Source organism: Pagrus pagrus, assembly GCF_965226575.1.
Source record: "Pagrus pagrus genome assembly, chromosome: 23".
NCBI classification, from domain to species: domain Eukaryota; kingdom Metazoa; phylum Chordata; class Actinopteri; order Spariformes; family Sparidae; genus Pagrus; species Pagrus pagrus.
Window position 1 is genome coordinate 4,655,365 of NC_140205.1, and position 15,470 is coordinate 4,670,834.

Below are 15,470 nucleotides of genomic sequence, written 5' to 3' on the forward strand. Positions count from 1 at the left end.
GTCAGTTCGGTACTCGGGGGGGAAGTCCGGACACCAAACTTCACTTCTAACTTCTAAGTTCATCTTGAATACTAAAGACATTCTGTGTGAAACTGATAAAATGACAGTTTGTTCGTTAAAAGATCCATAAATGGCCTCATGTGAGTGATTTTCTTGATGTTTGTTCTTCTAAATAATTTAAAAAATAAACTAAAACTAAAACTGTGTTTGCTTTGGTGCTGCAGTTTCGTGCCGCCTCTCCTCTCCTCTCTGCTGCTCACCTCCCTGACACTCGTGATGATAGAAAAGAAGAAAAAAAACTCTCCACTGACTGTTTGTTTAGTGCTTCAAGTGGCACGCGTCCGGCGCGCGCAACGCACCGGCACCGGGGCAGGAGCCCAAGGTGAATCCACGCGACCGGAGGGCGTGGCCTCAACGCCGTCCAGACGTATTGAAAAGCAGTGGAGTCTGTCCTCGAGGACTCAGAGCAGCTTTGAGGAGCGCGCGAGGCAGCAGCCCAGCGGACCGCCCCACACCACGTGAACGGCACGAGCGGGACGCACCGCCTCGAGACTCTGTGATTGTTTATAAGTTTTGTACCGGGACTGGATCTCACCAACATGATGGACATTAACGTCAGCCAGCAGCAGCTGATGCCGCCCGCCTGCTTCTTCTCCGCGCAGAGCATCCAGCTGAGCCCGAGCGGCAGCAGCCAGAGCAGCGGCAAGTCGGTGTCCAAGCAGCCGAAGAGGCAGCGCTCCTCCTCCCCGGAGCTGCTGCGCTGCAAGCGGAGGCTCAACTTCGCGGGGTTCGGCTACAGTCTTCCGCAGCAGCAGCCGCATGCCGTGGCGCGGAGGAACGAGAGGGAGAGGAACCGGGTGAAGCTGGTCAACAACGGCTTCGCCACCCTGCGGGAGCACGTCCCCAACGGAGCCGCCAACAAGAAGATGAGCAAAGTGGAGACGCTGCGCTCAGCCGTGGAGTACATCCGCGCCCTGCAGCAGCTGCTGGACGAGCACGACGCGGTGAGCGCCGCGTTTCAGTCCGGCGTCCTGTCGCCCACCATGTCGCAGGGATACTCCGCTGACATGAACTCCATGGCAGGTTCACCCGTGTCCTCCTACTCATCCGACGAGGGCTCCTACGATCCTCTCAGTCCGGAGGAGCAGGAGCTGCTAGACTTCACCAACTGGTTCTGAGCATCCATGAGGTGAGAACAGACTTCATGAGTTATTATCAGACTCTTTTATGCATTATCAGTCATGATAAACAGTCTGATCAGTGGCTTAACCTCCTCTTTTCTCTTCTTCCTCACAGAAACATGGATCAACTGAATTTACTGTTGAAGCGCGCTTGGGATGGTCCCGGAGGAGGCTGGCTGTCCTCAACACACAAGACGTCTCAGCGTTTTGGACCCTGCGTCCTTTAACGCCCGGTCCTCCCAGACTGACCGACAGACAGAGAGACAAACGGCCTGAAAGTCCTAAAAAAACTTGTGGAAAACCAGGCCAGAGATCAGCGCCAAAGGATTAAACGAAGACGGGTGTCCTGACAGCGTGGGAATCCGAGCTTCTGTGCCCATAAACAAAAAAGAAAAAACCCTAAAGTGAATCCTTCAGCAGCACATTAAAAACATTATTTAACTCGTCGCTCTTCAACTATGCTAAATCCAATCACAGAAAGAACACCAACCCTTTTGGTAAAAACCTCTCAGACGTTTTAATTCAGAAAATGCTTCCAAGTCTTGGATTTATTCTATGAAATTCTATATCAAAAACGCTTTTTTTGAAATATATTAAGATATTTTTGTATGTAAGAGATTTATAGATGTTTTGTACACATCGTTTTGTATATATTTTGTCTATATATTGCGAAGTTGCTTCTATACCTCCTGCCTATGTAGACGTGTAGTCTATTACTCTCTGGCTCTTCTGTTCCAGACGGAGTTTGACACTCCGACCTTTGATTCTAGCACCAATGTGTCTTATTTAATAGCAGAACCATGTTATTTGCATTATGTCATGAAGTTCACAATGATCAAAACTTATGCAGCTATTGTCCAAACAGAGCGCAATGGCCATGCATTGTCTCTTTATACTGCCAGCTCTATACTGTCTTCACATAAACAGAAAAAAGAAGTCTTATAACCATATTTTCTACACTCTAGTCCAAGAATAAAATCATTTGCTACTGAGTTACTTTTCATGTCTTGTTTTTTGGGGTGGAGGGAACATTTGTTTTCAGCTTTCAACATGTGGTTGGCAGCTAATAGGAGGGGGTCAGACAGGGAATGGTGGAATGTGATACAAAAAATCCAACTTTTACGCACATTTTACGCACGATATGTTTCCTTCCAAACTCAGCACACACTGGCTCCTCAAGCAAAGAAGTCACAGGTTTCTCAATGTCCAGCTCTGCCAAATTTCTGCTGTAATATCGGACAGCATCTACAACAGAACTGATCTATTTTGCGCACATTTTACGCACGATATTTTTTCCATCATATCTTTCCAAAATTCAGCGCACGCTGGCTCCCCAGAGCCTTCAGTCGCAGGTCCCTCAATGTCCAACTCTGCCCAGCCTCTTCTGTAATATCTCACAGCTTCTACAACAGAACTGATCAATATTGCGCAAGCGCATAAAGTAAAGCTGGCGCCACAAGTGCGTGACATTTAAGCCACTTCTGTTTATTTCATTAAAGCATAAAATCACTGATGAGAAGCTGTTTGTTTCTCTTCAGAAAGGGCCTCAAAGTGAACAAACACCAGCAAAAACAAAGTTAATTTCATAAAACTGATTTATTAAAATGTTTCCTGTGGCTGTGCGCCCTGAAGAGGCTGCAGCAGCTTTAAACTGTTTACTGTTTGTCGAGTTTAGGAAAATGTAAAACAGATTTAAAGTTTTGAAACTTGGATGGAGGTATTCTCATCCAAGCTACCCAAATAAAGTCACACTTTGAGATAAATGAAGGGAACCAGCAGATGGAGGGGACGCCAGCGGGGTGACTACAGGTCGAGGACCACCAGGAGACCCTGAGGTGGAGTTTGTGTTTCTCCAAAACGAAGTTTGACAGGTAGAGCGGCGGAGGCTGCAGCCGGACGCGTGTCTGGTTTAATGAGTGAATGGGGTTTGTCGGGTGGTCGAGTGGAGACACGGAGCTGAATTGGCTGATGGCGTGTGCCTCCTGACAGCCGCATGCCGCTGAACACACAACAGTCACCACCTGGGTAGGGAAAAAAAGCCCAGTGTGTGTGTGTGTGTGTGTGTGTGTGTGTGTGAGGAGAAGAATGGCTGCTCGTTTTTTTTCCTTTTCTCGCACTAAGAACTCAGAGATGTAAATAAAAATAAGAAATTCACACATTTGACTCTGATTCTTAAGAATAATGAAATATTTTATCCACAAAGGGGAAACGAACTGTAAAGCTGCGTGGTGCGTTCAGGGTCACTGTGCAAGACGTTGTGAAAGGAGGGTTCATGGGCCACCAGGGGGCCCTGAGAGGGGGAGGAGGGTCCCCCTGCAACATGAACAGAGCTGCAGCTTCACTGTTACTCACGTTAAAGAGAAATATCGTGGCAGTAAACACACAGAAGTTTGTAATATTTAGTATTTAATTCAGGCTGAAATGTCTGAGTCAGGAAACAAGAACAAAACAGAAACAACGAGAAACCTTTTGGATTCGGGGCGGATGAATAACAAAGTTACTAATTTGGGTTTTAACATATTTTATTTTTCAACTTTATAAACAGAATAATAATGAAAGATGTTGTCAGGCGCCACTTTTAATAAATCATGTCTAATGAAAGACAACATACAACATTATAGTCAGCGAAACACACAGTTAGAAACATACAACTGTAACAGAAGTAACACGCCTCCACCAACACACACACCCACCCACACAAATGACACGTGTTGCCCTTCAACATGTAAACACTTGTGAGTATTTTACTACATGTGATATAAATATACTACACTATATTTATATTATAAGTCATGTTTCCACTACAGGAACCAGAGTCTGAGTTTAGTTCTGTGGACGTTATTTGACCCCCAAAATGTTCCAAAATGTTCGTACTTCCCAAAACTACAGGATGACTTAAGATTCCTGATTGGTTGAGTACTTGCGGCATCTTTTGTCAGCCAGTTTTTAAAAATGAGCGGCCACAAACGTCACAAACAGTCGACACAGAGTTACAGAAGAAAGTGTGCGACAGACGGACCGTCAACAGAGTAGTGAGTCATCCTAAAACGAGCCTTATCTTCATGGATCTTTACACCTCGCTGTAAACGCACTGAGAGGACATTTTTACATGAAATGCCCTCTCAAGAAACCAAAACAAAAGTATTCGAATGACACGACACTTTCGAGACTTAAAGGAACAGTTCGTCATTATTACTACAGGTTTCGTCCTCCATCTCTGGAGCTCCACAGCAAAACAGCACTGCAGCGTTCTCCTGAACAACTGAAGTAGTGGGGACTTGTTTTAAACAACTAAAAACAAAAACACAAAATGACTCCGTACAGCTCGTCTGGCGTAATCCAAGTCTCTGGAAGCCCCAAAATGATTTTAGTCCCCATCTACTTCAGCTGTTTACGACAATGCTGCAATGCTGTTTTGCTGTGAAGCTCCAGAAATGTTTTGTGGACTACAAAACTTCACCTGACTTTGCAGAGAGATAATGACTGTTTTTTAAATTTTTTTGGGTGAACTGTTCCTTTAAAGCTTGACAGTCATGGGAAAACAGTAGTAAAAACATAAGCACCAAATTGTAAGAAACAAAAATAGCTTCTTTAGGTTCCTAAAGGTCAGTAAAATAAGGAAAGAACAGGCAAAAGAGGGGAGAAACTGAAGAAACACTGACAAAAATAAGTTCAAACTGTCCTTATCAATGGCAGAATTACATATATTTATCTAAAGAGTATTTTTAAAAGCATGTTGTTGTATTTCTCTTGGGTTTTTGTGTGTTTTACATGATGACATATGCTGCTTACAGGACGTCCCTGATCTAACAATCCTGGTTTTGCTGCCTGTCAGAGCCCATTATGTTTTCCTGTCTGGCGGTCCGTCAAGCGTGTACGAGCCGCAGGAGAGCACGGCCGTATCTAATTGGCAAAGCCGAGGCAAAACAATGGCTCGAACTATATTAGTTGAATATCTTATTGAATATCACTCATCAGTGTTGATTAAGTTGGATAGAAGAGGACAAGAAGAGTCTGAGCGGCAAAACTCAAATACTGTTTTCTTTTTTACTGCAGCACAATCAGACGTTGTTGCGTCAGAAAATTTAAATGAGCCCGCCTCTGAGGCAGCAGCGTGTGAGGGAAAGTTCGTCGAAGGAGTTTTTTATCTCACGGAAGCAAAATAAAAGTTGCGAGGTGCATTTAAAGCTCAGTCAAACGGCCGATGAACATTTCAGCACCACAGACAGCACTGCACTGCTCTATGAAACGTCAGAAACTATAGAGGCCGACGTACTATCGCCTTCTCTTGTAGGGTTTTCTATACATATCCCTTTCTATCTGATTAATGATCAACATATCAAAGAATCCAGGTGGTCCACATATAAGAAAATGTGACAGCTGAGTGAGGAGATATTAACAAGCCCTTTCTGTAGCGGCTAAATCATGAAAAAGTCAGCATGAGATCTTCATCAGGGTTTTCTCAGAGCAGCGTTTCCATCTGCTTTCAGGTAAACCGATGACGCTAGCATGTCCGGCTAACGAACTCGCCTGTGTTGGCTGCGAGTCGAATGCAGAGCCAGAGCTGCAGGAGGAGTAAACACCCGGAAAATCACGTCTGATTCTGCTCTGATCCGGAGCCGTTCGACAGGAGGAGAGCTCAGAGATCAGGGATTATCTTCACTCATGTTTATCAACCTGACTGCAGCTGTGGTCTGTGGAGGTCTTCTCTATTGTCGGATGTTCTGTAATGTTGACTGCAAAGATTACTGACTTTACTACCTAACACGACAGTACAGTAGTGATGATTGTGGCAGTAACGCTGATACCTGAGCCGCACGGCGCAGCGACTGAGCTCAGAGGTTGCTGGAGTCGTCGAGCGGGTTGGAGATGACCGACTTGTGAATGAGCATGAAGAGCGGCAGGTAGGCCAGGAAGTCGAGCAGGTCGAGGGGCGGGATGTGCTGCAGCTCCAGTCTGATGGCCGCCTCCTGCTCCAGGTGGATCCCTCCGGCCTTCAGCTCCAGGAGCAGCTGCTCGGCGCTGATGAAGCCCTGCTGAGCGCCGCCGTCTCCTCGCTGCTCCTCCAGGAGGAACAGGAACAGTTGCTACACGAGTTTTGACATAAATGGTTAAATTCAAGGAGAGTCTGAGCAAAGTTGTGAGTGTGTGGGTGTATGCTCATGTGTGTTATTGTGTGTGCTGCCTCAGATTACCTCGGCCTGTTTCTAGTCTTGTTTGAGTGCACCTGTTTGCACAGTTAATGCAGTCAAGGTAATAATTGTTGAGGTAGAGGAGGAGGGGGGGGGAATAATCCCTCTGGCAATTAGCCCGTTCCCCCCGCCAGCCTCTCCAGTTAACAACCCTATCCCTAACAGCTCTATAATTACACAGCCTCCTCTACCTGGCCAGCGGCTCAGCTTCCACACCCATGGCCACAGGCTTTCATGTCGCTCCTGCCTTTCAGTCTCTCGGTACTTCCTCGTATGAATGAGGGCCGGGCCAGCTGGTCGGCCAGTCCCGGTCCATCTGAGATGAGCCGTGTGTCTCAGGCTGATTACAGGGCTGGGCGGAGTGGACGGCATGTTCACTGCTGGGCACTTTAATGAGATTAGGCCCTCGCTAATCTATGAAAAGGGAAAAGCACCCCTTCTCTTTCTCCCTCTCGCTCGTTTCCCTCATTTCTATGCATGAGGGCTGAGTGTCTCTCATAAAAAAAAGAAGCTAGCTTTACAAAGCATGCTTTGGAATTGCCCTTCAAAGTGTTTACCAGTATTTATTTCATTGTAATTATACCCGCGGAGCCATGAAAGAGAGGCGGAGGTGGTGTTGGTGGCATGAATGTGACTAATGTGGGAGTTAATCTGACGTAGCATGGAGGCAATCAAGTGCACAAACAAACAGCAGCAGTGTGAGCATGTGGCTGCGCACACTGAGCAGAACATATCCAAAGACGTCAGCTCGGCGTTGAAAAGACGTCCAGCGAAGAGCCAGAATTAACGCTTTTGTGACGCCTCTTTTAGTCTTTCATCACTGCTGAGCAACTTTTGTTATCAGTTCTGATAAAAGTGATGTGTCAAAAATAAGTTTACTATCTTCTGGATGCATCCTGATGAGGTACATGATCTGCTGCTTGTCTACTGTAAAAAAAACAACAGAAATGTACCTCCTGGTAATGTGAAAAAAAAGTGAACCGCCTATTTTTAGCGGGTTTTGCCACGTTTAAAAAAACAAAAAACATATACCCTCCAATTTGGCCATCAAAGCTGTATTAGTTGTCTTTTCAAATTTCACTCTTGATGGTTTAAAATGAACTTTTCAACTTCAATTGCATTTGTCTAAATGAGATAAGTCTTCTGGTTCAAAATTAAAGTCTTTACAGCGGTTCAATTTTACTCCATGCAGGAAATCTACAGCCTCAGCTTCAGCACAACGCTGTGCTTACAACAACCACTTGGTTAGGGTTAGAAAAACATCGTGGTTTGGCTTAAAATAATTGTTTTGGTCGCTGGAAAAATAGCTGGTTTTGACGCCACAATAACGGAAAGAAATGTCCGCAGCTCTCCTTAAAAATATCCAGCGATGCGACTCGAACACAGCAGTTTTCCTTTGGACATCGGTAAGTTGAAATGATGTCTAAAATGAACCCTGTCAGGTATTCAACTCTTTATCGATAGTGAACATTGCAAAGACGTCACAAAACTTTCAATCTCGCTCCTCAGTGGACGTCTCTTAAACGTTGACAAAGTTGTTGAATTGACTTTGATCGTCTTTTGGATGTTTTTCTCATCCAGCAGAAGTTTTGGAGAATTTGGGAAAACTTACCTTCGCTTTGAAGAGCCTCACTTCTAAGGAGCGGAAGTCCATGTCGCTGATGAGAGATCTCATAAACTCACTGGAAGTAAACAGCAAAGTGATCGTGTTATTTGATGAAACTCAGCAAAACAACACAAGAGTTTAGTTTTCAAAGATGTTCTCTATTGATTAGTACCTAGTGTGGTTCAAGCTGGATCCTACGCTTCCCATAATGCATCTTTCATCACACCCCTCCTGCCTGTTGAATGTCCACGCTCTCACTTTGTAATGCAGGTTTTCTGTTGTACATTTGGTGTCAAGGTTATTTTTCACACTTCCCAGTAGAGCTACACACGTCTTAAGTGTCAAATCAGTGCAGTGCACCTTTAACATGTCCTACATTTGCCAAATCGCAATGAAAATCATTCATTTTAATCTTATAAAAGTCGTATCTGTGTTGGTAAATACTTTGGTTGCCGCTCCAGACATATTAAGCCCAATGTGTTAGCGCCGGCAGCTGAGTTTTTGGCGGGTCCGTCCCGTGCGATGTTGTGTTTGCAGCGTTGTGATGGTAAAGTGTTCTGAGCCCATTGTGGTTGCTCACAGTGGCCTGGCTGCCAAACAATACGTGGGCACACGTGGACATCCCGCCACAGTAACGGATAAAACTGCTCTGGTTCTGGGACAGTGGGTGTTGGGGGGGGGGGGGTGAGGCTGGGTGAGCAGGGGTGAGCGGGGTTCGTGTGGAGGTTTGGGGAGGGGAATGAGCTACCGGGGCACACTCTGGTGCAATGTGACCACTCGTGAACCAACAAAATCTAGGTCTGCTTTGGATAATTAGAGGGAGACACGACCGATTGTGTTGGGACAGACCTCTCCAGTCCAGCGTGTGGCACAGCGACGGTCGTCCCTTCTCTAACGAGCGCCCGGTGTTAATGAGCCCCTCCTCGCCGCGCGCTCAATGGCCTGTTAGAGCGAAGAATGGCCAAGCGCTGGGCCAACGAGTGCACCGCACGCCTGAGTGCTCCCCGCGCCATGATTGGCCCTTGTCCTCCAACCACGGTGCGGGCCGAAGGCTTGATGGGGATGAAGCGAGACAGGGCAGCTAATGATCATTAATTGCACTTGGTTTGCAGTAAAAGAGTCCAAATGCTGGTGTGCTAAGGACACTGGCGTGATAATGGCGAGCGTAAACGAGGGGCTGGGGAACTGGTGATGGACTGGGAGGATAATAGCAGCCTAACCCATTTTCTTTTGTCGGCGCTGCTCTGGCACCCTGCTGGGGACAACACAGCGGACTTCTCGCTTACGTAACGCCCCAAAATTTTGGCGCTCTCCTCATTGGGGAGCTGGTATACAGCGAGGCGGCGGGCGCAAACATATTCTGACCTAGTTTGAATTTGACAGAATTGATAGTTGTTTTGGGATATTTTTGAGCGGGCTGCAGTGAAGAGGAGGAGGAGGTGGAGGAGGAGGAGGTAGAGGAGGGAGAGTTTGTGGCCTTGGTTCTGCCGTCTCACGTTTCCAACATCAGCCCTCCTTGACTCATTTAAGTCCGGCGAATTTCCAGGAACGAGGAGACTTACAGTAACTCTCAGCTCACGCATGCATGCTCACGAGTCCAAGCAACAAGTCCCCGACCTGGACAATGACTGCAGGAATCCTGTATGGCAATGTGCTTCTTGGCAGATCATGTGACTCACCCTGAGGGTATGTGGCGCTGTGTGAGGTGGACTTGTTGGGGAGCACAATGCGACACAGGGACAGATGGGCTGAGTCAAGGGCCAAAACAGCACGGCACAGAGGGTGAGAGGTAGGCAACAAGGGAGCCGGAGAGATTAAAGACACGAGAGGGACGGACAATTAAAGTTGAAAAGAAAAGAGAGGGAAGGGGGGGAAGGGTGCAATTAGCGCGAGGTAAAACTGGACGCAGAGAAAGAAAATATAAAAATGTGACGTGGGGAGAAGCTACTCCGATTTCAAAGCCTTACATGATCAGAAAGGCTGATTGTGTAACTACTGTTGCAGCTCATTTCTAGGATAGGATTAGAGACAACAGGATTAACTGAGACAGGTAAGAGGATCAATTTAGTTCAGCCGGGATGAGATGACAGACGGATGCTATTGTTTTTCTCCTTGTTTCCAACGCTGATCTTCTCTCTTATTATTAAAATTGCAAAAAGGAGTTCTGTGAAAAGAGGTTTAATATGGTCATTCATTATGATTACTATAATTGCCTCTATAGAGAGGAGACACCCTGGTCTCCCTGTGCCAGTCGGTCTACAGGCCTCCTCTAACACACAACACAAAGAGCTGGCCGTAAATCAGAGGACCCATGACCCTGGCCCTGTCCTCGCTGAGAGGGAGCTCTGAGGGCTTTGGGAGCAGGCCTTGACCCTCGGAGACCTCCGGAGTAGGGTTGGCTCCACACACTCCTGTCTGTAGGAAGCTATACACCCGAGGGCAGGAACGAGGCGATGTGTGTGGGAATCCGCGGCATATGGGACGTAATGTAGAGACACAAGGCCGAGTTCAAATCAAAAGGGATGTTTTCTGTCTGCGGAGGGTTCAACGCAGGGCTGCGACTGTTATTGATTAATCTGCAGATTATTTTCTGGATCCATAAAATGTCAGGAAATTGTGAAAAATGCCTTTTATGAGTTCCCACGGCCTGTTAACACCCTTAAATGTCTTTTTTTTGTTCGACCAACGGGCCAAAACTCAAACATGCTCAGTTTATTGTCATGACGGCGAAAAAGCATCAAATCTCCTGATGTGAGAATCTGAAAGTAGTTTTGCTTTTTTGGGGCATTTTTGCTTGAACACATTACTAAATCAATTATAAAAATAGTTTCAGATACATTTTCAATCAACTGACTAACTGATGGTAATGGAAAATTCAGGGGGGAATCGCTGTGCTGTCTAAAATGTGAATATTTGCTGGTTTTCTTCCCTTAACTTTGGCTTAATTTGACTTTTGGTTGAACAAAACAAGTAAACTTAATTCAGACATCCATTGTTTGTATCCATTTAAAAAAACTGGTAGTTATTGATTGATCGTTTAGTCTATAAAATTTCAGAAACTTGTGAAAAATGCCCATGCAAGTCTCCAGAACTGAGAGCGATGCCTTCACCTCTTTTATCAAGTCATTTTTTTGTGATTTCTTATTTTCTTTCTTGTCTGAAGAGATTTCTATTATTAGGTTGATTTTCTACTGGAGACAAGTTGCAACACTGCACTTAAAACTTGTGTAGGATTCAGGATAAAACCCCAAATTTTCATATTCAGATACCTGCTTTAGTTCAGCCAGGAGTCCAAAAACTAAATATATTAAATTTAAAGTGTTATAAATCAGAGAAAATAAGCACATCCTCATATTGCAAAAGCTAAAACCAGAGCATGTTTTGCATTTTTTCCTCTTTGTGCTGCTGTTATCACACCCAAACTCATAACTTTGACTTCTGAAGTCACATAAAATGTTTGAAGCCGATCAAAGGGAGCCCCACACACGTCGACAAAATCAGCGGAACAAACTGAGCGTACACACTCTTATTCTTATTTATGGCAGGTCAGGGACTCCTCTTCCGCCTCCATTGAGGAGTGTGTCAGCTGATGGTCACTTACTCCATGGTGGCGATTTTCTGTGCCAGACTCGAGATCACAGCGAAGAGCCTCAGGTCCACGAGTCCATCTGTCACTCTGAAGTCCACCATCTCCAGGATCTGAAGCAAAGTAAACCACAGATGAGATGATCAACGTCAGGCTGGCAGTCAGGCTACTTTTACGACCACTGGAGGCTCTGATTGGTTTTGTATGTGAGTGGTTGTGTACTTGTATTTGCATGTGGACAGATGAAGTAGAAACTGACCCTGTACACGTAGATCTCCTCTTCGTCAGACAGCAGCTCTGGTGGGATGATGTTTTTAAGAGCAAGCAGAACCTGAAGACATGAGATGTAGCCGTCACCGTCACTGTCCTCCTGCAGAGGAAGACCGTCACCATCACCATCACTGGAAGTGCTTAATATCACAGTGAGAACACCCTCAATGAAGAGGGATAAAATGTCTTTTCACTTACTGCTTCAAAAGCTCTTTTGTACTCCGCCAGCTTCTCCTGACTGAAAATGCAATACTTTGCCAAAAAGTTGACTGCAGGGAGAAGAAGCAGAAAAAAACCATTAGAGCCTGATGAACCTTAACTGGACTTTCTGACGGCACGAGAACAAAATTTCAGTCTAAAAGTTGGATTTTGAATGATTTCCAGCTCGAGTAACAACATTCAGCCTCTCTGTGTGAGCATGTGTGTGTGTGCAGAGTGGATTAGAGCAATATTTCTCTCCTCTGGTCACACCGGGGTCATGAAGAGTGGACAATACAGGGCGAGTGGTTCACAGGGAGTCCAGTTGGCCTTGACTGGTGGGGGGGCAGAGTGGCACTTGGCTGCTGAACAGATGCTGGAGACGCAGCGGTCAGGACATCGAAATGAACCACAACATTCTGCTTCATCAGAAACAGTGTAATGTAATCACACATCTTACACCCTCACTTTAGTTTGCGCCTCTTTACATCTGAGACTCTTTCTTTCATTATGACGTACAAGCTACAGAAATAAGCGAATGTTTCTGTAAAACTGTTGCGTTTTTCGTGACGTTGTGACTCTAAATGACCCTTTTATCTTCATTATCCTAAAAGACTCCACTCAGACTCAAAACATTTAACCTACTTGTGTTTTACAAACACTGTTCCTTATTTATTTAACTTAAAGCTAATCATTACTGTTAAAGTCTCCAATATAAAAACGATTATTACACGAGGGGGACAGACTGAGACTGACATGAATATTTCAGTAGGCAAATTTGGGAGGGAGCGCGACTTGGAAAAAAACGGGGGTAGAAAATGGGGCTTTTAAGCTGCTGCCACTTCAATTTAGGAGATGAGAATGAGTCTACTGAATAATGGATCTATTCATTGGTTTGGAGAAGAAAGAGGAGCAACAGAGTTGATATCAGTCTGGACTTAAACCCCTGGACCTCTGGGGTTTCTCCACAGTGGCAGGGGGGCTGTTTGAATCTGCCATTTATCAGCTTAGGCCTAATCAAAACCAGGCCTTCCGTGGCCTCGTCCTTTCACATGCAAAATGTTACATTCGCATCTAGTCAACTTGACTTGTTAAAGCTTGATTGATCAAAAAAAAACCTGCGGGCCGGCTTCGCGCATCTGTTTGCAAATATCTGCGATGAGAAGAGGCTGCAGGACGAGGATCTGGAGTCGCACATGCGGCCGCTGCTCAGCCTGGTGGGGATTTAAAAGTCCCTTCAAAAGACTCGAACACACATGGACGCGGCGGCTGCATCAGTGCGCTGGTCAATCTGCTAGAGTGAATCGGCAGCTTGTGGTAGAGAGTGAATGGATCCACCTTCTCTTTTACAACAGGCTGAGCTTCACTGACCATCTGGAGGAGAGTTAGCAGTTGACCCGAAGTGACTTCAGCCCAGAAACACACGAATATATTCATTAAAAAAAGGACGCAGATCGGTTTATTATACTCTACTGATTGGCAAGAACCAATCGGTTGTGTGTGAGGAGGTTAAAGTTGTATTATCACCATATGAGTCCATCTTTTTTCCACAGGTGCAGGAGCATTTTTTTTCACATGCTTTTTTAAAGTTTAATTTAAAACCTCAGGCAGCAGGAACAACTTCTTCAGGACCCTCTCTGACTCTCATTCTGCCCCATGGACACAACACAGTACATCAAACTGGCAACAGACAAAAAAAGACGGTCGGATGAAAATCAGTCATCGTGCAACCCCGAACAGGAAGAGGCACTGTTTTCTCTCGTCACTACACCCAGGTAACAACGGGAAAACTGGAAAAACTGTAGAAACTCTACACTGCAAAAGATAAAAGAAAGAAAAGAGTTGTGTTACGTCACAGTGATTCTGTCTCTTTGCACATCTTGAGATGTTTTTAACTCACACTGCACTAGTTATACCTTAAAACTAAGATATATTTTATACTATTTTCTATGATAGACACTGTGATGGTGAGAGTGTCACTACACGATTAGCGGACCCACAAATTCACAATAATGATATTTTCAGAATATCTATAGAAAATTCCAAAAAAAATGCTGCTTGTGTTGTTTACTGACTGTTTTGTTTCTTTTTTGGCAAATTAAATAAACTCCAAATCCAAGTGTAGGGAGGAGGAGAGAGTCTGTAACCATAACTTTAAATAAAAGTGCACAAAAAAGACAATTACACCGAATAAATAGTGAAAAGTGAAATGTGGCAAACTCCACAAGGCCTAAAATCTGTGCTGGCTCAGTCACAGAATATTATTATCACTTACATTGTGTATTACTGACACTGTGTGTATAAATATTTCATTTTTAACATCACAATTATTGTCAATAACGCAACACTCCTATTAGGAGCATATAGTTATAGTTCAAGAGAGTTCAAACTCAACATCAGTCCTGACCTCAGCCTCGCCTGTTGTGGTCTGCACTGCTGCTGTATACAACACACACACACACACACACACACACACACACACACACACACTGTGGACCTGCAGTGGTGCTGGAGGAGGTCGGGGGGACCCTGGCTGAGGGGAGCACTCCGTCAGGGAATCATCTGGACAAAAGGTGCAGTGGAGTGAGAGATTGAGGGAGGAAGCGAGGGCGGGTGGAGGAGCGGGACAAAGCCGAGGCAGTAAAGCCTCCTGCCTGATAGCCTTATCTGATTCCACTCCAGCGCTTGATGGCTTTTTTTTCACCCTGCCTTTAAAGCGCACAGGTTGTGCCTTTGGTGTGAAGCCTAGCAGAAAATGTTAATCAAGAGAGGGACTGTGTGGAGAAAGGCGAGAGAAAGGGGAGAGTCACTCTGCTGAGGCCATAATCTGTAATGAGACCGAGGCGATTCAGTTGCAATTGAGAGAGGAAGAATGGGGCCATGATGATGATGAGCAGGGAGGTTCACTCTTTCACTGGCGTTTGTTTTTCTGTTTTGTTCCTTTTCTCTGGCGGAGTCACTGCTCGCGCAGCGGTCCGCAGGCTGCAAACAGCCGCGGGTCACAACTCATTTAACACACACACTTGGACGTCATTTTCAATGTCTGCAGCTGACAGATGAAAAACACTGCTGACTGCTCGACTGACAACTATTGGTACTCATCTGTGTATGATTTATATCTCCCACTGTGACCTCCGTGATTTCACGGCAGCCTACTGCCTGAAAGGTAGCACCGAGCAGCAGAAACTGTCAGGTGTTGAAAGCGGGAATCGAATGTCTGCTCAGATTCGCAGATTTGTTTATCAGACGGTTCCTTATTGAATCATAACTTTACTATTTTAAAATTGAGTTTATTATGGTACATTACTGAATATTTTAGAAGTGTGGCTTCTTTTAAAAAAGTGGATGCTTTTTGAAACAAGGCGTCAGAATAGTACAGTCTTGGTATAGGATGAAAACCTGAAACCTGAAAATGTGTTAAAACGAGTTCAGTCTGC

At 45.3% G+C, this 15,470-nt stretch overlaps 2 protein-coding genes across 7 annotated transcripts in view; one reads left to right on the forward strand and one right to left on the reverse strand.

The window, feature by feature from the left end:
• Window positions 1-487: 487 nt before the first annotated feature.
• Window positions 488-2,173, forward strand: ascl1a (achaete-scute family bHLH transcription factor 1a). Its single transcript, XM_084345209.1, has 2 exons — window positions 488-1,189; window positions 1,297-2,173. The coding sequence occupies exon 1, from the start codon at window positions 600-602 to the stop codon at window positions 1,176-1,178; it is 579 nt and encodes a 192-aa protein (XP_084201335.1). The 5' UTR covers window positions 488-599; the 3' UTR covers window positions 1,179-1,189; window positions 1,297-2,173.
• Window positions 2,174-3,687: 1,514 nt separating this feature from the next.
• Window positions 3,688-15,470, reverse strand: part of LOC311252930 (uncharacterized protein) — a 64,484-nt gene continuing 52,701 nt past the window's right edge. For all 6 annotated transcript variants that reach the window (XM_084346592.1, XM_084346593.1, XM_084346589.1 and 3 more), the window contains 5 exons: window positions 12,034-12,104; window positions 11,825-11,935; window positions 11,581-11,678; window positions 7,986-8,055; window positions 3,688-6,268 (listed from right to left, as the gene is read on the reverse strand). In XM_084346592.1, coding sequence (XP_084202718.1) covers window positions 6,017-6,268; window positions 7,986-8,055; window positions 11,581-11,678; window positions 11,825-11,935; window positions 12,034-12,104 — 602 coding nt within the window. In that variant the 3' untranslated portion in view covers window positions 3,688-6,016. The remainder of the gene's footprint in view (window positions 6,269-7,985; window positions 8,056-11,580; window positions 11,679-11,824; window positions 11,936-12,033; window positions 12,105-15,470) is intronic.

Excerpts from the sequence above, each read along its gene's own strand:
- ascl1a (XM_084345209.1), top strand. The coding sequence starts at position 600 with ATGATGGACATTAACGTCAGCCAGCAGCAGCTGATGCCGCCCGCCTGC.